The sequence below is a fragment of the Podarcis liolepis genome, assembly GCF_965112155.1.
Source record: "Podarcis liolepis genome assembly, chromosome: 7".
In the NCBI taxonomy this organism is placed as follows: domain Eukaryota; kingdom Metazoa; phylum Chordata; class Lepidosauria; order Squamata; family Lacertidae; genus Podarcis; species Podarcis liolepis.
In genome coordinates, this window is record NC_139561.1 from 23,067,662 (window position 1) to 23,090,150 (window position 22,489).

A 22,489-nucleotide genomic window follows, 5' to 3' on the forward strand; every position below is an offset into this window, starting at 1 on the left:
AGTTGGGAGCCCAGTACATTTGAAGGGCAGATTGGTTCACCGTTGCTGAAAACATGAAAGCAGGTGGGACATTAAGAGGACTGATGCAGTAGGTCCAGTCTTGAGCTCTCTCTCCCCTTCCACAAACCTCTGAGATTAACCAAGACATAACTCTTATTTCCTTTACTTGTGGGCCCCCTGCAACAAGGCACTGTGTTTTAATGCCTTGCAAAGAGCAAAAAAAAATTATTTTAAAAAATGCTACGGCACAAACACCAACTTTGGAAAAAAAATGGTTTATTGAAAAGGTCTGGAAAATAGTTTTGCTCTCTCAGCAATATTTAACAAGTCTTTTTCAAAGCAGCAACAATATGAAACGTTAGGCTTTTTTATTTTTTCCTTTATAAAGTTCAGAACTCTGGGCGGTATGCCATGTCATCAACACTTTTAAAGTTTTGAGTAAAACAAGGCTTGCCTCTTTGGAGGAGTGGGGGACCTCTGACACACAATGAATGAACCACATCAGGCCTACTCCAGGGCTAGGGAACCTGTGGACCTTCTGATGTTATTAGACTGCCAGAGTTGTACCCAACGAGATTAATGACCTTGACAAACGGGTTCAAGGGGTCTGCTCTTGAGTAGGACTACAACCCCCCCCCCCGCCAAATCCCCCAGCCTCAGCCAGCAAGGCCAATAGTTGGGGACGATGGGAGGTGGGATTCTAGCAGCATCCGTGGGACTGTGTATTCCCTGACACCCTCCACCCACCCCACGCTGTCACCAGCCTCCCACTCTGTCCCTTCTCTGCTACACCCAACAAGGCTGCCATGTTTTAGGCCTGGAATGGGCACCTATGCAAAGCTCTGTAAAGGAAAAGGAGCAGGCTTAGGCCAGGGATGTCACCAGGTCTTCCAAGCAGAAGTCACACAAGACAAGTGGGGAACCTATTGGATTGGTGGATGATCAGACCTGTTCACACACACACACACACACACACCAACATTTTAACTAACGCTGAATTAAAGCATAGGCCAAGGACCTCTTTGGAGATCCAACCAACATGCCATATTCTCAGCACACCTACTTATTTCTGCAATGCAAAAGGGACCCAAGGTCCCTTCCAACTCTGAAATGATTCTACAGTGACTCCCTGTGAACAGTCCCTTCGCCTGACTGTACTTCCACCTTCCGGTCAGGACTCCCATCCTGCAACTTTCCCGGCAAGCTGATCTATCGGTTCACCATTCCGCTAGCTGCTTGTTTTTACTCATCGTACCTGCCCGTAAAGGGGTGGTGGGCAGGGAGAGATTGAGATTTAAACACCTAGCGAATCAAAAACAAGCCAAAAAAACCCATCAGCTACTTAGCTGAAACAAGAACCCAGAATGCAGGAAGGCGGTGTTTGTTGACCTCTGTTTTGGTGCTTCCTTGAGAGGACAGTGTTGAGGAGGGGTTGTAATAAGGAGAACCTAGCTTTTAACTTCTCCTGCTCCCTCCTTGCCTAGGCCTTCCGCTTACTCATTTTCTCAGCCTAGAAAACGGGGCTTTAATATTCCCCACGGCAGGTAGCCTGTAGAATGAAGCTCTGCGCAACCGCCAACCTTCGGCAGATTGTCTGTTCCCCAGGAGAAGTGATGGCTGTAGTGTTAATGTTAAATGGGGTTGCACTCTGGGAGCCCTTCGCTAGAACAAAAACCGGCTCGGGAACCAGTTTCCTTTCCAGTCAGCGGCTAAAGAGGAAGACCTGCAAGAACTGCGGAAAATCAAACAGGCCTTGTTGCTCAGTGCCCAACCACATGATGGGATGGCGCCCAGCCGAACTCTCAACCTTGCAGAGGACAGACAGCGGTCCCCAACAGCAGATGCAAGGACCAGATGAGGCCCCCATGAACTGCCTTAAGGCAATGGCGCATTGTAAGGGTGGCGGGAGCTTTGGCCCTCCAGATGTTGCTGAACTACAGTTCTTGACATCCCTGGCCACTGACCATGCTTGCTGGGGCTGATGAGAGCTGTAGTCCAGCAATACCCAGAGGGCTAAAGGTCCCCCCACCCCTTAGTACTGAAAGCGAGGGAGCAAAAAAGCACCCCTAGCCACAACCAGGATGCCACCTTTAATTGCAACAGTATGGCCAGAAGGTCCAGGTACAATTTTTTTAGGCTGCTTGCCTTTCTGAGAGGTTCTGTTGCCTGCTCCCCTGTCTGCCTGCCTGCAGCAATTAGGTTAGGAGACAGTTAACCAATTAAATCACGAAAACAGGAGAGGGGGATTATTTGCTCAGGATCCCAGCAGAGCAAGTTAAAGCTCACCTGTGCACTATAAGATCTCATTAGTAAACTGAATCAAGTTTGGAGGCAGTAATGAAAGACTTTTTGGGGAGACCTTATATAAAATCTTTACTTAAAACAAAAGAATCCAGGGTTGCTTTTTTAAATATCCTGAGAAACATTACTCGTTTAAATAATAAGAAGCACTAAAGATGCCAAATTATTTTATTTTGGGGTGGGTGGGGGAGTTTACCAAAAAAAAATAAACTCCCAGATTTTCTAAATAAGTCTTGTTTTATTTTGTCATCTCATTTGCAAATGAGTCTTTCCTCAGCATATTAATCCTTCAACATACTTCATATCAAAAGGTTTTATTCAATACCAGCCCTACTTTGAGTTTGATCCATTGGTGTTAATGGACACAACTACCTTAGGTCTGTTAATTTCAGTGGGTCTACTCTGAGCAGGAGGGCTTTGCTGGCTACAACCTGAAGTCCTTTATTCTGTTCCTTTTCTTAATTCTTGCATCTAAGGATGTTGGGGGGGGGGGAGGTCATTGCCTTTTTAAAGCAAAGCTCTATTTTCACAGATTAGAAAGCAAGACTGTGATTCAAAAACAGTGCACTCTCTGCCCTCTAGAAAACTCGTGACAGTGGTAACATAATCATACTATAAAATATAAGCGAAACCAAGGCATCTAAAAAGCTGGTTGAAACGTCTCTCCCAAATGTTGCCAACAACATTTTGCCTGATTCATACCCAATTTCAGAACCGGCCAACAAACCCAAATCCAATATTCTAGCACACAAAACATTTACAACAGTCGCCTTTTCACAAATATATAACATACACATAACACAATTTAGTGCAGTTGACGCTACCGTCAAGAGCTGAAGTTCTGCTTTGGGAGGAAAGAGAAAACATTCAGGGTTCTCTCCTGCTCAGAAGCAGACCCATTGAAATTAGCAGACATAACTAAAGGCCATTCATTTCAACAGGTTTACTCTCAGCAAAACTTGGTTGGATGAAACTCGCAGGTGTGTATTGTAAAACCCGTCTGTAGAGCCTGAGACCCTCAGTGGCTGATGGTCAGAGAGTTGTAGCCCAACAGGATCTACAGGCCCTTAGGCTCCTCATCCCTGTTGCAAAAGGTGAAACACACACTTTCCCTAATGCTAAGACAGCCACGAAACCCCAACAGAACACCGTTCATTTAGGGAGCATGCGATCTCTCTCCCCCCTTCCATCAAGCTTTTGTGCCACAGACAAGGACTGGCTGAGGGCATCCGATCGCTCTCAAGATCTCTGCAGAAGCGCTTGGATAAGGCAGGAGGCATGGGATGGCGATACTGCTAAAGAGCATGCATGTAAACCTCAGCGGCTTAGTCTACACACATGCAGAGGCACAAGGTGGTATAGTCTTGATGTGGCAGAGATCTGGCTGTTCCACTTCAAAGCGGAGGACACACCATTTCTGAATGAGCAATTCTTTTTAAAAACAAAAACAAAAAACCTTGACACCAGATCACGAGACCATCAGGCAGAAAAGTAACATGCGTGACAGGTCAACCCTACAACCTGGCAGGTCAGATTCCCATTCACATGATTGTATTCTCCCCCCCCCCCTTCTTTTATCTGAAGGGCTGTCAGAATGGGCAACCCTTTAGCAGTAACCTTTAGTTATCGAGCTATTCCACCACCTTGTACCATTGCAAGGGGTAGACCCAAGCCTAAGCCCCAAAATAGAAAATAAATAGATTTTACCATCCCCTTTGAACTATCTTCATAAAAGCCAGGAATATATATTTAGAAGTGTACATCCATGAGAAAGCTTCAAATGAACAAACAACATCGGAGTGTGCTGAAGCCACACAAGAAGAGGAAATATGCCAGGAACATCTCCTGGTCTTCTGATTGGAAACTCCCTTAATACCCTGCCTGGACATTTCTCACATGGCGGCTGCCCACTCCAGCATCATTCTAGCCTAGAGGCACTCAGGGCCCCATCCCAAGCAGCTGCAAGCAAGGCTTAGTGGCCCAAAACAGGGGTAAGCAAATGCCATGACCTCCAAATGCTGAGGACACAAACTCCATTCATCCCTGGCTACTGATCACGCTGGCTGGGGATGATGGGAGATGGGAGTCCTTCAGGTCTGGAAGACACTCCGTTGGCTACCCTGGTCCAAAAAGGCAACAGCCAAGCCAGCCTGCATTCCCTGAGGGCAGCTGTGACTCCTGGCCTATCTCTGCCGACTGGGTCATTTAATAGGTGCTTGGCAACTGCTCCTTGTTGGGTTTTTAAAGACACAGAAAACACACACACGTTGCTGGGCCTGCAGACTTGCTTATACCATAGCAGTGTTTGCGAAGATCACCACTCAGGCGATGCCTCCGTGTGTGGCTGAGCAAACTGGAAACCCCGTGGAAATGGAAGTCCCTCACTGCCACATAAAAAAGATACACCCAAAGTTTGGGTGTCTTTTCCGAGAGTCAACCATCAGGGCAAAAATGGCTGCTTGTCTGGAAACCGTGGAAATCCCAAAATGTACTGGTTTTGTTTTGCCTTTTTAAAGAATCCCAATACATTTCCCATTCGACAGTGAAGTTTTAACCTTCAGATTTTGCACAGCTCAGAGGTAACATCTCCTGTGCAAGCCCAGCTGAAACCAAAAGGTATGTACACGTAAGTACACAAGTGCTTTTGGCACACAAGCCTTGTGATTTCCCCAGCAATGGTTTAAGGTGGCGTCTGACATTCCCTGTTACTCACCCAACAGGTGACAACTGCCTGCATGTCCCAGTCCAACCAATTCCCAACTTCGTCTTTCATACAGAGGCCGCCTTTGTCTTAATGTTGCTGATCACATCTAGAGTTGATCTATGAACACTCATCTTGACAAATTTCTGCAATTCAAAACCTGTCTCCCTCCTTCCAACCCCCTCCCCCAACAAGACCTACTTATTTTTGATCACCATCAGGGAGGTGTAATAAAGTTCCTACAAAGACATTTAAACAAAGATGGTGGGAAAATATCCTGGGGTGGGGGTAGGAATCCCTGCTCTAAGCAGCCATGAAACCACATTTCTTGTGAGCCAGAAAAGGAAAGAAAAAAGGGGGGCGGGGGGGGGGGAAGAGTAGCAATCAAGTATGGACTGATCCTCTTCACTTTGCCAGAAATAAGTGCACAGAACTGAAGATTTGAAAAACGTAAGAGAAAACGTTTTAGCGCCCCATTAACCAACATTTGCCCGACCCACACAGTGGCCAATAAAGAGAATCTGGGGATTTGCCGATAACCGGGAACAAAAGTCCAAGGAAACATCATTTGTTTTTAATAAGGCTTTTGAAAAAAAAACACAAAAAACCTTCTTTCTAGGAAACACGTTGTGCGGAAAACACATTGCACATTGACGAACAAACATCGGACATTTCTAATGTGCCCCGACGAAAAGTATCTCCGCTAGTTTCTCTCTCACCTCAAGCTCTCCCGACAAGACAGAAAAACAACGACATGATATCTGGTCATCAGCAGAACAGACTGATATGAGGTACATCGCTGTATTTAAAAAAGTTATTATATATATATATTTATATAATATTATATTATATTGGTCTACTCCCCAGAGCTACAGGCTTAAAAACATGTTTTTGTACAGAAGGGATTCGGCCTCCCATGATCCTCTGCTAGTGCCAACACTCAAAACTCCTCTTCTTCGTCTATAGCAAAGTTGTTCTGCTTTTTCCGGACGTTCCAGTGCAAACATTCGGCCAGGCTATCGAACCAGTCACTTACGGGGTCTTGGAAACAGATTGAAGGGAGGGGGTAACAGGAGGTAGTAATGCTGATGCTGTAAGAGACAGAATTGTTATTAGGGTTGGCCTTCAGTTCAGGACAGGTTCAATGGAGGATAAAAGCTTATTTATTCTACTTGTGAATCGCTTCCTCGAAGGGGCTGAATGAAGGCCAGCAACCCTAAAGCCGCACAGGGTTGATTCCAACACTAGCCCTGCTCAAAGTAGACCCACTGAAGTGAGTGGACACAAGTCAGAGTCATCCTAGTCAGAGAATGCCTTTATAATTCTGCCAGGCATCCGCGGCCTTTGCAGGTACAGTAGCACCTTGTCTTATGTTACCCTTGGGTAACGTAAACTTCGGGTTGCGAAAGCGGCAAACCCGGAAGTGTTTTGCCGTGCGCGCATGTGCAGAAGCAGTCCCTCCGGTTGTGGAAACCTGGTGATCTTACCGGAGCTCCAGAATGGATCTCGTCCGCAACCAGAGGTACCACTGTATTAAGAAGAAAGCCTGCTCTCAAGGCAATTTGACTGCACTAAAGCAGGTGGAAGTTGTGCCTACCCCAGACATTGCTCAACTACAGATCCCATCATCCCTGACCACTGGCTATGCTGGCTGGGATTGTTGGGAGTCCAACATCTGGAGGGACCACAGTTTCCCCCCACCTCTGCAATAAAGCAGGATTGGCTGTTGGGTACTAGCTTTTCTAGATAAAGCAGATGTTGTCTTTCTTTAAGAATGTTTTCTTTTGAAATGTTTAAGGCTTGTTGTTGTTGTTAACTTTGGGGTGTTAAAATATGCATTTTGTAGCTGAGCTCCTTTTGTAAAGTTTTCTTTTAGAAATATAAAGTATATATTCAAAGAAACATCATTAACAGGAATCTAAAATATTGTCTTAGTTTCCCGGTAATGATGTTGCTTTGAATGTATACTTTATATTTGACTTTCTTCAGTAATGTTCCATAGTGGACTGCTCTGTTGGATGCTTGAATGAGTTGTAAGCTGCTCTGAGATCCCCCCCCCTTAAAAATATGAAGTACTATAGAAATGAAATGAAGAATGAGAATGTTTGCTGAAGTCACATCCACACTGTTTAAGGCATTCTCACAGCACTTTAACAGTCAGGGCTTCCCTCCTACGCCAAAGAATCCTGAGAACTTTAGTTTATTAAGGGTGAAGATTTCACAGAGCTACAGTTCCCAGCACCATAGCAAACTCCAGTTCCAAGGATTCTCCACGACTGCTAAAGTGGTATAAGAGTGCTTTAAATGCCTGGTGTGGACGTGACTTAAGTCAGGCGTTCCTGCTCTTCCTCAGCAGAGAGCACCAAGTGGCACAGAGAACTCAGAAGGGCATCCTCACCTGTCCCCGTGGCAGATCTCCTGCCTCTTCCGCCCATCGAAGGAAACCCACGCTGTATTCCTGGCTTCGGGAGACAGCATGATCTGAGGAGAAGGGAAAGCACATTGACTTCTGAGATCTAAATTTTTTAGCTTGCCGTCTGCTGCATCAGGCCAATAGGCCTGTTCTCACAGGGGCCAGCCAGATTGCCCATGAGAAGCCGGCCAGCACAATCTGGGTGGAACAGCAACTGCCAGCAATTGGCACCTCCAACAGCGGAGGCAGAAGGCCGAGCCCAGGGTTAGGCAACCTGTTTTTTCCATGCCGCCTTTCAAACAAAGCAGCAAACTGCTTCAGCAGAATCTGACCTTTCAGTAGGGTTTAAACATGTTTTGGCACATTGCTTAAGAAAGCAATAACCTCTCTGGCTGCCAGGAGGGAAGGCGGGTGTGAGAGAGAGCTGGATTTTATACCGATGTTTTGTTTGGTTACATAACAGCCAGCTTAAAGCTTGTTTGTTTGGTGGGCGGGAAAGCTTTCTAATTCATTAATCGTTAGGCATTTTTATCCCTCCCGCTTTTCAGTCTAAGAGACACGACAGAAAAGGAACAAAGGACTGGGAGGGAGAAGGGAAAAAAAAGGGCAAGCTCAGGCGACAATTCTGAGGGGCAGAGATCTCGCAGCGACTAGCCGAATTTGGAGAGGGAAAGGAAACTGATTAAGGACCCACCTTGAGTTCCACCCCAGCAGGAACAACGATGGGCCGGAAAGAGAGCGAGTGTGGGCAGATTGGGGTGATCATGATGGCAGGGACATTGGGGTGGATCATTGAAGCGCCTGCAGCAGCTGCGTACGCCGTGCTGCCTGTGGGTGTGGAGACGATGACACCTGAGCGGAAAGAGCAAGCGCAAGTCACAATTATAGCCTCACCTGTTCTTTATAGGCTTAGGACTGGGAACATCCCTTTCAACAGGCCTGTGCAACCAATATTGTTGGGACACTCACCCATTCAAAGCAGTTAAAAACAACAGTCTATTAAGAGAGCTGGGGAGTGGGGCAGAGGCAGTTCAACCACCCAGCTAATGGACGTCGTGCCTGCAAGGCCGTGGGGCCTTCTGAGAAGCCTCCCATGTAGGAATTTGATGCAGGTGCAATGGAAGGGAAAGGAAGGGAAGGGGACCTTGGCACCCCACCTTACCTACCAAGGGGCAGGCATATCTTAAAAGTGCAGGCAGGATAATCATAAGGGTGCAGCCGGTCCAGTAAACAGCTTGGGGGCAAACCATTTAAGGACCTAAACAGAGCTCAGCTATGAATGCTCTTAAGGGGTACAGGAAGGGCCTTAGCATAGGAAGTGCCCTTATCCCGAGACGGACTCCATCTAGCTCAGGACTGTCAACACTGACTGGCAGCAGCTCCTGAGGGGTTTCAGTCCCACCTCGAGATGCCAGGCATGCAAAGAAAATGCTCTCCAGCCCCCAAAGGAGGCAGGGGGCAGGGGGGCCGCTCTGCTTTCTGGCAAACAGAAAACGTGCTTACCATCTCCTTGGACTGTGGTGATAAGGTGCCCATCTAGAAAGACGTCCACGTTGGAAAGATATGAGGAAGGGCCCCGATCCACCACAACTTCATTCAGGACCTGCCGACAGGAAATGCAGATGATGGAACGGAACAGTTACGAAAGAGGTTAAGTTACAGGTAGGTAGCCGTGTTGGTCTGCCGTAGTTGGGGGGGAATTCCTTCCAGTAGCACCTTAGAGACCAACTAAGTCTGTTATTGGTATGAGCTTTTGTGTGCATGCACACTTCTTCAGATACACCATTTTTGTTTGTTTGTTTCGAAAGAGGTTAACTATTTGATGGCGCTGACTAGAACTCTGAACCAGAGTCATTCTGTTTTAAGATCTACTGTATTGTGTTTGTGTGGAAGTAGTAAAATCTGTTGTGTTTCTGCAGGGTTTATGAGACTCTGGCTTTAACCATAGACACATAATTTTTTTTAGCAAACAATAAAACATATATTGGTCTTAACACTAAAGACCGGTTATTCCTGTGTGTAATTTGGTATTTGTGTTTTTTTCTTTCTTCTTGCTGTATCAATAAAAATCTTTTTTTTAAAAAAAGACTCTGGCTTTATGATTTTATGACCGATTTTTAACATGCAGAAAGAAAGCCTTAAATGTTTTTAATGGGCCAGCCAGCGTCATTTGGAGTTGTAATCCAAAACGTCTGGTGGACTATTCCCCCCCCCCCATTTCACTTACCAATAGTGCTTGGTTTTTTTTTAAAACAAAAAATATAAAAATAAATAATAGCAACCAGCCCTATACTGCTCTTTAACGCTCTGAAAACTGATGGTTCTAAGATCAGTGTGGGAATGTTTGCAAAAGGGCTTTCAAACAGCCCCACACTGCTCTATACATTTCCAGTTTTCCAATGTTCAAAGAGCAATGCTAGAAGAGAAGCGGTTCCCATGGAAACCACTGCTAAAATGGAACTCCTCCCCTTCACTTTAACAATGGTTTCAATGGAAACCCTCCCCCCAAAAGGTGCTCTCACAGCCCATCAGGTGATGGAAGATGGAAACACACCTTCTTTCAATGAAAGAACCATCAACAGCTCACTTTAAGCTCCTGATGATTCATTTGAAGCTCTGCCCTTACCTGCCATACACCTGACGGCTTGCCCAAAGTGGCCTTGTGGGACAAATAGGGAAGTCTGGTGAGCCTGAGGGCCAGAAGCCCCTTACCCATTTATTTATTTTTACATTTATATCCCACTTTTCCTTCAAAGAGCTCAAGTTGCCCTTCTCCCCATTTTATCCTTACTACAACCCTCTGAAGTAGATTAGATGCTGAGACCCAGTGAACTGGCCCTGAGGTCACACCCAGTTAGCTTCATGGCTGAGCAGGGATTTGAACTCTCATCTCCCAGTTCACAGTCCAACACTCTAACCACTATGTTATGCTGGTTTTCTATATCTACACAGACACTTCAAGATGCTTCACGGGAAGGGATTCATAAGTTTAATATATTAAATATTTTATTAAATAGCCATTATAAATATCATCATCAATATTATATTGCCACCACCATCATTGTGGTGAGGACTTGGTGGTCCCATTAGGGGCTTCCTGGTTGGCAGTGACCCGTCACAGGGCCTTTTCGGTGGTGGCTCCTGGTTGTGGAATGAGCTCCGCAGTGAGCTGTGCCTGTCTCCATCATTATTAACTCTCAGGAGGAAAACTTCCCTCTCCAGTGAGGCATTGGGTGGCTGAAGAATACCATTCCTGGATCCAGAACACCAGATGGAATAATGCTTCTGACTGTAACTGTTTTTGGAATGAATTTCACCATCATTGCCCTTATAACGCTTAACTGTTTTAGAATGCTATTGCTTTTGCTTTGTTTTATTAAACAGTGGATCTGTTTGATGCCCTGGGCTCCTTCGGGGGGAAGGGATGGGATACAAATTCAGTAACTCACTAAGATTAACCTCATTGTTGTTATTGTTGCTGCTGCTGCTCCTGGAAGAAAAGCAAACCTCACCCACTGAATGCACGCACCTGATATTGAGTGGCTTGCTTGAACAGTTCCTTCTCTAGGCTCGGAGAAATCAGCCCATTCTCTTCGATCCCGTTTTGAATCATTGCCTTCTTCTCCTTGTGCTCCTTGAGCACTTTCACTCTGAGCCTGCTCCGGAGAACAAGCGCTGCATTGCCTGTGGTGGGTGAAGGGTGAAAAACCACACCTTTCTAAGTAAAAGGACATAAAAAGACCTACCAACATGGGATCAATTTAGGAGATACAGTAATCATTGTCCCTACCAGCCCCAGACACTTATCTGTGTAATAAAAATATATTTGCTACAATAAACATATAAAGGCCAAAGGGCTGTGAAGCCCAGAAAATCCAGGGGAAAGCTGCAGATGGCCCCAGGTTCAAGCCCTGACATCAAGCTCAGTATTGTCTACACCAAAGGTGGGGAACCTCAGGCTCAGGAGCCAAATATGGCCCTCCATGCCTCTCTTTCTGGCCCTTGGGACTCTCCCCAGGCCAGGAAAGGAGGCTAGATGAGAGCGAGATGGTATGTCAAAACAAGCCTATCATGCAAAGGAATTTTGCATCCGTTGCTCCACCCACTTTTGCCTCTGGCTCCGCCCACCAATGTCATCAGGCCTCCCCAGAAGAGAATGCAGCTCTCAGGCTGAAAAAAGGCTCCTCACCTCTTGTCTATACTAATACCAGAAATAAAGGTAAAGAGACCCCTGACCATGAGGTCCAGTCGTGACCAACTCTGGGGTTGCGGTGCTCATCTCGCTTTACTGGCCGAGGGAGCCGGCGTACAGCTTCCGGGTCATGTGGCCAGCTTGACTAAGCCACTTCTGGCGAACCAGAGCAGCGCACAGAAATGCCGTTTACCTTCCTGCTGGAGCGGTACCTATTTATCTACTTGCACTTTGACGTGCTTTCGAACTGCTAGGTTGGCAGGAGCTAGGACCAAGCAACGGGAACTCACCCCGTCGCGGGGATTCGAACTGCCGACCTTCTGATCGGCAAGTCCTAGGCTCTGTGGCTTAACCCACAGCGCCACACTCTGGAATTTCAGGTGAGGGTCTTTCTTAGCCATACCTGGAGATGCCAGGGATCAAACCTGGGATCTTCTGCATGCAAAGCTGCTAAATCCCTCCCTACATCCCTAGTCTTAAGAGTTTGCAGCAGGGATTGGCTGCATTTGGGAGCACTAGCCTGGCGCTGTCAAGTGTACCCAATCTCATCAGGGAGGTACTGATTGATTGCAACAACCCTAATAAACTTTGTTGGCACCCGTCTGCTCAAAAGACAATGCAGTGCACCTCTAGGGGTGAAGAAACTGCTGCACTGAAGTGACCTCCCTGGGGGCGCAAGCCTAGGCAGTGTGTATAGAGGTCCTGGGCTGCGCAGATGACAATAACCCTCTCTCAGCCTCACTGATGTGGTCCAAAGGAAAGCAGAGCAATACGTTTGGCACCAGCTGGGCTGCAGGAGTTGCCAGAAGGAGACCTACAAGGCACCATCCAACCGCCTTAGGACTCAACTGCTGATCTGTATAGTGTTTACTTCTGAGCTTTTTCTTCTCCCGAAGATATCCCACAAAGCAGCAGAGGTTTCTAAACTATAGATTTGTGGGTTTTTTTTTAATAAAAATGCTGCCAGCACTACTTCTGCATAAGCAGCGCAAGTGACCAGCTCAGCACAAACCCTTACCTTCAATAACCTGAGTCACTTGGGACTGAAAGTTCTCGAAATTGAACGGGGTAAGGAATCCCAGGGAACCCAGGTGGAAAGCCATCACGGGAGGTACGCTGCCCTGGAGGGAAAAAGGGGGGGGGAAAGAGAAGAGCATTCAGAAGCGGCACAAACTGCCCTTGGTCTTGGTGTTCAGGAGCCAAAGCTTTTAACAGTTTCAACACATTCCGCTTTTAACAGTTCCGTGCCAAAAATGTGGATGCCCAAAATATATATTTTATTTTTACCAACCACCAAAACACAAACAGTGAAACCACCCCCAGACGACTGATACATTGGGTATATAATATTCAATAATATACATATTCAATAATATACATATTCAATAATATTCAGTAATAACATATTCAAATTAACTATATGTACACTTCTATATACCTTAACACTCCTCCTTCCACCAGGTTTATTAAACTTTTAACATTTTAATTGCCCTAAATTGTTCAAACCTACTCAAATAATTCAATATCTTCTCAAACCAATCCTCCTCTTTCTCACTGACCTTAAACCCTTTCATTCTATGTATCTTCACAGTTAGGTATTCCAAATTTATAATATTATTCAGTTTTTTCCTCCATCGGTTCACCCCTAGCTCTTCTGCATTTTGCCAATTACTCGCTATAACCTGTCTGGCTGCAATTACCATCAATTTTACCCATTTGCATTCCTCTTTTGTTTTTAACTTGATACTACTCAGGGTAATAAGAACCATTAATTTAGTTATTTCCACGTTCCTTCCCACAATTCCCGATATTTCTATACCAATCTGTTTCCAAAATTCATTAACTAACGGACAATCCCACCACATATGACTGTATGTTCCCATCACTCCACATTTCCTCCAGCAATTCTTACTTCCAGATTTTGTAATATGATATAACCTTACTGGTGTATAATACCATTTTTGTACCAGCTTCAACCCCTGTTCCAGGATTATCCTAGAGGTCGCAACAAAGGGTGGTTGTCGAAAGATTCTTTCCCAATCTTCATCTAAAATCTGTTCCTGAGTATCTAACCTCCAATAATCTTTCAAACTTTCATTTAGTGATTTCCCCTTTCTACCCTCTTGGTCATGCGGTCTTCTCCCTCGGAAAGTACATATTACTGAAGAAGGAAGTTTGGAAAGTGGCACTTTCTGGTTTCCTCTTCCAGCTCTTTGGGCTTCATAGAGGCTTAGATTAATTCTACCGGATCGGAGTTTTGCACAGATGCCTTGGAGAAGCAAACTCTGCCTTTTATCTGTCGCTTTCTGCCCCTCCCTTGGTGGGGTGGGAAGGGAAGTGATCGGCGAGGGCACAGCTCCCACTCAAAAATCCAAATGGACCTACAAAGGTTGGGTGACTCTTGGGACTAAAAGGGAAACCAAAGTTGGTGGAGCTTCACTAATATAGCTGTGGCAGCCTTTTTCTCAGTCCTGCCACCCTCACAGGCACTTTTGGGTGGGACGCAGGAGCTGCCCCATGGCTGCCCCAGACTCTGGAATTCCCTAGACAGACCACAGTGGCTCCCTCTTTGTCCCTCCACTGACAGGTGGAGGCTGTTTTATTCCAGGAGGCTTTGGGGAAGTGGCAGCTTTTAAGGAAAGGGGTTTTAATAGTGCTGTGCTGTTTAAAAAACAATCTGCATTTTAATAGATTTATTTTCACCTCGTTTTAATTCTATTCCGAGTTTAATCACTTTAAAATTATTATCTTTTATAAGCTCTTAGCTATCTGTGTTTTATCTGTGCTGGTTTTAATATTTGTGAGTCCGAGTTCTGGGGGAAAGGAGGGAAACAAAGGTGGGGGGGATCTTGGGCAGTCTATACTCAACATGCTGTCAACAAGCCTGTGTGTATTAAATTCTGCACAGGGCTCTCCCTAGGGCTGGGCGATATGTCAATATATCATCCAAAAACCAGTTTGAAGTCCATATCGTGATAGCAGTTTCATAATTTTTGGCCTGACCACGTATCGCAAATCATGCTATGTGTGTGTGTGTGCTATGCAAAAAAACACAATGCAAGAAAAACCGTGAAGCCAGCCAATGCATCTACATAGCTCCTTCCTTATTTCAGACATCATGATGTACTGGTATATCACAGTGTTTAGCTGGGGATATATCACAATGCTGAAAGCCAGATATTGCCCAGCCCTACTGTTCACCTCTACATAGTTCCATCCTTATTTCAGACATTGTGATATATCAATATATCATGATGTTCAGCTGGTGATATATCGTGATGTTGACAACCAGATATGGCCCAGCTCTAGTCCTCCCACCCTCTTTTTAGTAATAATATTAATAATAATAATAATAATAATAATAATAATAATAATAATAATAATAATAGGACATGCTTAAAAGCAGCAACTTATATTTAACTACAGCCACACCAAGCCCTTATAAATGGGCAGGGCAGAAAGGGAGGCACATAAGTGAATACTGAGTGGGGAAGAGCCAAACGTTAGTGTTAAGGGCCTGTGGAGGAACATGCAACCATCACGAAGCATCCCATGTGGACTTCATAAGCGAGAGGTTGCAGGCAAGGGAAGGATAGTGAAGATAAACTCACCGGGAAGAGTGAAGAGGCATAAAGCAAGGTCCCGTCTCCTCCCAGGCAGATTATAAAGTCTATCTGATTGGAAATATCATCATAGTCTAAGAAAGAAAAGGAGTTTGAAAACACAGAATTTTTTAAAATTCCAGTCCTATCTGTTTAAAAGGGCAGAAATACAGCGGTATAAACAGATTGTGGCTTTTCGCTTGAGCCTCCTTTAGCCCATTTACCTGCACATTCTGGCTCTTATCGGACTGCTCTTGCCTTCCTTCTTTAAGGAAACAGACACGGTGCCTGAATTTGCATGTTGCAGTAAGTAAAGTTACAAGCTTCATAAACCATACTGTGAACCCAGCTCAATTGCTATAGGTCATGGAAGGGTGATAGCTCAGAGGCATAGCTTTGCATGCAGAAGGTCCCAGGTTCAAACTATGGTAACTCCAGGCTGGGCTGGGAATGTATTCTGTCTGAAATCCTGGAGAGCTGCTGCCAGCCAGTGTTGACAACACTGAGCTAGATGGACCAATGGCTGGACTTGGTATAATGAAGCTTTCTGTGCTCCTGTGCTCTTGCTTCGCTCTACCTGCACAAGCAGGTAAAGAATCAAAGAAGGCAATGGCTTAGCATTGCAGCCAAATGCAGGATTCTGGGTTGCTCTGCCCTAACAAACCACGATCGCTAGTGGAGCTTAAACCATGGCTTGTTGCTGATGCACTGACTGTGCCTTGTTAGGAGGAAACAAACCATGACTCCTGGGCTTGGAGGCAGCGCTATGCTAGCAACCCAAGAAAGCTTACTCAAGGAAAGGGGCAAAATGGGAGAGGCTAAGCTGTGCATGCTCTGGCATGTGGTCTGTGTGCAGTGTGGTTTATTAAGCAAAAAAAACAAACCACTTTTCACTAATATATACAGTTTATGCACACCTTTGCCTGATACAGGCATGCTTGTCCTACATCATTTGACTGGAGAACTGATCACAAAATTCGGAGAAGAGTGGATTTTGACACAGTTAGCTGTGTTTCGGTTCATAGATTTTTCCAGGAATTGTACACTAGGTAGTTTGTATATTAAAATGCAAACCAAACCAAATTTCTGCTGCATCTCTAGCTCCCGTTACATGCAAAACACAACCTCTCTCACTATATATATATTTACCTTCACTGAAAGTGCAAAATTTCTTCTTCACTGGTCCAAAACTATCATCGTTCATGATGGCTGGGTCTTCCAACACTTTCTTTTCTACGTAGACAATCATGTTGTTCACCTGAAGGGTGGGGAGGAAAAGATACCAATGTAATTAAAACTATCTTAACACTGAGTGAAAAATAGAAGCATGACCTCTTGAAACAAGTGGTATTAATATGTATTTATTTTAAAAAAACATACCCCACTTTTTGAGGAAATTCTCCTACTGTCAAGTACGGGAGTTCCCCTCTCCCTTCTGCGGGCTCACTGATAAGAATTAATGAGCATTTGGTAGATTTATAGTCCTTTTATTTCAGCATTATGTTACAAGCACAAACAGGCAACCCTCCGCAAGGATATCAGTTGCCTACTCCAAAGAGAAGTCCCTCTTCCTCTGCGTCTCCTTTGTTCTCTGACATGCTTGGACCTCCAAGTTTGGGGAGAGGGAGGGGTCCCCCTCCACTCTCAATTGATGTATCGCCCAGCCGCTCCCTCCTTTCTGGTTGCTTAGCTACTATCTCATAGCTGTGTCTGCCTGTCTCTCTGCTTCTAGAAGCGCTGGAAGGGGGGGGCGAATATTCCCCCTCCTCTTCTGTTAGGAGCTGCTCTTCCTGCAATTGCATTCCCCAGTCTTCCAATCCAGACCAGCCCCTGACACCTACAAAGCACCTTATAATCTCTAAAAAGTAGATAAAAATCTAAAAAGTAGATAAAAACTACTCTACCTACACTTAGGAACTCCTTGCCTATTGACACCAGGCAGACACCTTCATTGTATTCTTTTCAGAGCCTGCTTAAAACATTTTTGTTTAAGCAAGCCTATCCAGACATGGAGGAGTTACGTGTGTTCTCATTTCTTTGTAGCTGCTGCTAATCATCTTTCAAATATTTTTCATATATAAGTGTGTAGGCCAGTTTGAGCTCCTAGGCAGAAAGGCCAGATGGAAATGTAGTAATAAAATAGAGTAACTGGCAGTGACTCTCCCAGGCTTCACACAGAGTTTACCCCAACCCTTCCTAGACTGCACATGGGACCTTGTGCAACAAGCAAAACCATGTGCTGCTCTGCCACTGAACTATGGTTGTTCCCTTTTAACGCAGAGAGCTGACTTATACTTTTTTTATCTGCGAGTAATAAAATAGGTGCAGTAACTTTCAAAAGGTAAGGAGGAATCACATCAGCAGAGTGACCATTTGAGTACGAGAGAGAGGAGATCAGGGTTGCCAGGCTCTCCCACAACATTGAAAGCAGATGAAAGACATGAATGGGCAAAAGCACAAAGGCAAAACCAGTTTAACCACTCTGAGATTCCTCCTGAAGGGACAAGAGGAACTGCGGTTGGTTTCGTGAAGGAGCGAAGTGATCCCTGCCAAGGAGATCACAGCAATACAAATTTTCAGCTGGACTTAGTTTGAAACTCTGAAAAAGCTCCTATGTGTGAGGCAGTCTTCTGACAACCCCAAACCCAAGCAAACAGTTCATGTCGGTGAAATCCTCTTGGATAGATAGAAATGGCACATGCCGGCCACCCACCTCAAACTCTTCTTGGCATTTATTTGCAGCCAAGGTTGGTTTGTTATGGGTTTTAGAAATGGTTTAAGCTTCCCCTGATCAATGGCCAAGCCAAGGCTGATGGGGGCTGGGGTTCAACAACATGAGCCACAGGTCCCTCACCCCTGAGATATAGGTTGTGGAAGCCCTGACTCTGGATGAGCTTTCCTGAACACTGTCAGCATGCTTCAAGACACATCTCTGTAGCCCGTAAGAACACCCCACTTTAAAAAGCACACCCCACTAAAATTCTTCAGCCATCCTGGTTGAGCTCGCTAAGGCAGGGAAGTCCAGCCTACCTCTGTGAGATAGATGCAGAGGTCTTTGAAGGGCTGCAGGAGACTGGCGTCCCGGATTTTTTTTATAACAAGGACACTCTTCGGAGGTTTGTTCCATGTCAACCGCTGGCTTGCTGGGTCCTGAATGTGCCTGCAAAAACACAAAGCCAGGAAAGAAACAGGTTGAAGTTCCTTAGACAAATCACGTTAGCACTCCTCACGAGAAAACGACGGGCCAACTCGGCTCTGCATTTGGCACGACTGAGAAACAGCAAGCTTTTCCTGGAGTGTGCTGCTTCGGTTGCAGGTGGAAGACGGTAAGAACATAAGAAGAACCCTTGTGAGTCTCAGGAACTGGTATTCATCCTGTCGATTCCTGGTTGCATGTGATAAAACACTACCACAACTCCTCCTCATCATCTACAAGAAGAAAACAAGACCCTCGCCCATGCAGCCCTAGTATGATGCTGAAGAAGTGTTTGGCATCGCCTTCTCCCTGACAGGCTGCTTTCTCTATGTGCAGAGGACTTAGGGGAAGCATTTAAACACCTTCAGCCTGGGGAGCTGCGTTCTGAGAAGGGAAGAAGGCTTCTTACCTCAATTCTATGCTCAAGATTCAGAGGCAGAAGCAGAGAAAGAAACTGCTTGGACCAATGACCTTGTAGTGGCACAGGCAATTCAAAACTATTAGGGCATATTTAAGTATTATTTGAAATTCAGGTAGGTGGCCGTGTTGGTCTGACACAGTCAAAATATATTAAAAAAACTGTCTAGTAGCACCTTAGAGACCAACTAAGTTTGTTCTTGGTATAAGCTTTTGTGTGCATGTAACTGAGTTGGTCTCTAAGGTGCTACTGGACAATTATTATTATTTTTAAAACATTATTTGAAATGCTAGGGAACAGCCATAGCTAAATGATAGAGCATCTTCCTTGAATGCAGAAAGTCCTGGGTTCAATCTCTGGAATTTCCCACTAGGGTTTTGAGAGGCTCCCTGCCTGAAGCCCTGCAGAGCCACTGCCAGTCAGGGTAGACCAATGTTCTGGTCTCCAGCTGTTTTGGGACTACAATTCCCATCATCCCTGACTACTGGTCCTGCTAGCTAGGGATGATGGGAGTTGGAGTCCAAAAACAGCTGGAGACCACATTTGGGAAACACTGGTGTAGACAATACCAAGCTAGATGGACAAATGGTCTGACTCGGTAGAAGGAAGCGTCCTATGTCTTAAGGAAAGGACTGTAGGTCAGTAATAGTGCATCTGATTTGCATACAGAAGTTATGTTCAGTTCCTGGTTTATCCAGGTAGGTCTCCCAGAGAAAGTGCAAGTATGTGAAAGCAGTACGGAGCTAGATGGATTAATGGTCCAATTGAGCAGCTTCTTCTGTAAGTACTGAAGAACGCAATGTGTATTTTCTCTCCTCGCCCCACCCTTTTGGCTGAAGTTCCCCAGGTACAACCCACCTTTCATTTCTTATTCTTAGACACTAAAAGAAAGCTGTCCGAAAATCATTAAGCTATGGTTACTCAGATGCAAACATTAAAACTTGTGGTCCAAAATATTATTTGCTTAGGTACTACCAAGGGTTTAACATACTTCTGATGCTCAAAAGCCTGTTTATACATTCCTCTGCACAACGCAGAGGATTCAAGCTGCTCCTCACCACCACACCTGGGTGCTGGTTGAGATGAGAACACCACCTCCCAAGGCCTGCTTCACAGATGTGTTTTTAAGATGCTTTTGTTTTTAATTGCATTGCTTTGCTTCTTTGGGGAGAACTCGCAGAACAGAAATTTAATAAGATATAATGCCAATAATAATTACAGGGAATTGGCAGGCACTACACTTAGTTGGGACGCAGGTGGCGCTGTGGGTTAAACCACAGAGCCTAGGACTTGCCAATCAGAAGGTCAGCGGTTCGAATCCCTGTGATGGGGTGAGCTCCCGTTGTTCGGTCCCTACTCCTGCCAACCTAGCGGTTCGAAAGCACATCAAAATGCAAGTAGATAAATAGGTACCCCTCTGGCAGGAAGGCATTTCTGTGCGCTGCTCTGGTTTGCCAGAAGCGGCTTAGTCATGCTGGCCACATGACCCGGAACCTGTACCCTCGGCCAATAAAGCGAGATGAGCGCCGCAACCCCAGAGTTGGCCACGACTGGACCTAATGGTCAGGGGTCCCTTTACCTTTACCTTACACTTAGTCTTGGTACCCTTATGTCTTGCAGACACCACTGCAGGCCCCCTCTGCACAAATGCCAACGTGTCACTCCACAACCTGAGCTGCCTGGTGTGCAACAAGCTGTAGAAAAGGGGGGGGGCATTACTTGTCCCAGGTAAAATGCTCACCTGCTTGGTTGGATCAGAGTAAGCGCTCCTTCAACAAGCAAAGCTTAAGGAGTTAAGCTCAGCCAAACTCTCTGAACTACCTTCAGATCAACCGATGTCCCAATGCTGTTCTGGACTTTGTGTTCCCTAATCTCCTCCTCGCACCCATCTTTCCCCATCTTTAATGAGCTGGGCTTTTATTAGGGCAGCAAAGCTTGCCACCCCAGGTAGGTGCATCATGCAATTCCAGAGGTGCTGTCAAGGTATCTCGGTCATGCCTGGTGGGAAGGGAGTCAATTCTTAGGATTTCAAAGTGCGTCACCGGCAGCCAGAAGGATATGACAGCTCTTAAACAGCTGCTTGGGTTTCTCCTGCACCACTCCAGCACCATATGCAATTTGCAAGAGTGCCATAATAATATTCTTTTAATTCATATCCTGCCCATCTTGCTGGGTTTCCCCAGCCACTCAGGGTGGCTTATAGCATATATAAAAAACACAAGAGAGCATCAAACATTAAAAAAACACACCAAAATATCCTATATGAGCAACAAACAACCCAATAAATCAATAGAAATCAATAACAACAACAATAATAAACAGCTTACAGTTATACCCAAATTAAAATAACTGCCAACCTCAATTGAACATTTAACCAACAACAACCCGACAAAAACAAAACAGAGGAACCAAAATTAGAACTGTTTAAAACATTTTAAAACATTTTAGCCTGTTGCCTCAACCCAAGAGTGCATGCATGAGAAAGTAACATGGGGGATTTCTAGATCTGAATAACGAATGACCTGACTTCTAGCTTTAATGATGTTGTGTCCTGATGGCACATGCTTTGGCAATCCTCTGATACATACTTGGTGTGTATATCTCTCTCTCACCCCCCCCCCCACTATAATACGCGCCTCCAATGTTATTTCCTTATTCAAGCAAATAAGGTCTTCCTCCAGTCCTGCTGTTCTGAAGATCATGCAATTTTTGATTGTATTTTATCCACAACACCTTCCAAATAAACTGGAGGAAGGCAGAACTTGCCTCCACACACAGTATCCCAAGAATGCGGAAAGCTGTGACCCTCCGGACGTTGCCCGATCATGATTTCCATCATCCCACGATGGACAGAGCTCATGGAGGTTGGAGTCCAGTAACATCCAGGGGGTGACAGGTTCCTTATCTCTGCTTTAAAAGAAGGCAGAGCTGTGACGGCAGTAGCTGGGGGCAGGAAAGGCAAGTGATGGACTAGTTCAAGGACGGAGCCCTTTGGCCTTTCAGACATTGCTAGACTACAGCTCCCATCATCCTTGAGCGCTGGACACTCCAGCTGGGGCTGATGGGAGTTGGAGTCCCTGCACTATCCCATTTCTAGATCTCAAAGACCCTAATATTCTCCCCACCAGCTTTCAGAGGGTGAGAATTCCAAGACCATACAGTGGTGGGGAAATGTCTTGACCACAAAAGCTTGCAACGGAGGCATTGGGGAAAGCCATCCAATCCATTAAGTTGAGAGCAGGGGCAGCCAATATGGTTCTCTCCAGAAATTTTGGACTTCACCTTCCATTGTCCCTATGCATTGGCCATGCTAACTGGGGCTGGTGGGAGTTGGAGTCCAACACATCTAGAGAACACCAGATTAGTGTAGGGTTTAAGCCAAAGAGTCTTGATCTTCCGTCTTGCTGGAGAGCCACCTCCTTAATCCAGAATATGTCAGGAGAGGGGGGCTCTCTACAGTTGACTGGGGTGCCCTCCAATCAGTTGGCATTTCTCTTGAGTATTAGCAAGCTAGAGACATGGGTTCAAAATCCCCAGCCAATCTCAAAGCCTACTAGATGATCGTGGGCCCGTCACTATCTCTCCCCTTAACCAACCTCACTAGATGCTGTGAAAATAAAAACAGGGGAGCTCCTCGGAGGAAGGGTGGGAAGATTTTATAATCAA

At 45.5% G+C, this 22,489-nt stretch overlaps 1 protein-coding gene across 6 annotated transcripts in view; it reads right to left on the reverse strand.

Annotated features, from left to right (window-relative positions):
* Positions 1 to 259: 259 nt before the first annotated feature.
* NADK (NAD kinase) overlaps positions 260 to 22,489 on the reverse strand; it is a gene marked incomplete at its 5' end in the record, with an annotated part of 52,579 nt that continues 30,349 nt past the window's right edge. For all 6 annotated transcript variants that reach the window (XM_083513123.1, XM_083513122.1, XM_083513121.1 and 3 more), the window contains 9 exons: positions 260 to 6,093; positions 7,401 to 7,483; positions 8,110 to 8,267; positions 8,919 to 9,018; positions 10,945 to 11,099; positions 12,626 to 12,728; positions 15,219 to 15,304; positions 16,359 to 16,467; positions 18,240 to 18,369. In XM_083513123.1, coding sequence (XP_083369249.1) covers positions 5,943 to 6,093; positions 7,401 to 7,483; positions 8,110 to 8,267; positions 8,919 to 9,018; positions 10,945 to 11,099; positions 12,626 to 12,728; positions 15,219 to 15,304; positions 16,359 to 16,467; positions 18,240 to 18,369 — 1,075 coding nt within the window. In that variant the 3' untranslated portion in view covers positions 260 to 5,942. The remainder of the gene's footprint in view (positions 6,094 to 7,400; positions 7,484 to 8,109; positions 8,268 to 8,918; positions 9,019 to 10,944; positions 11,100 to 12,625; positions 12,729 to 15,218; positions 15,305 to 16,358; positions 16,468 to 18,239; positions 18,370 to 22,489) is intronic.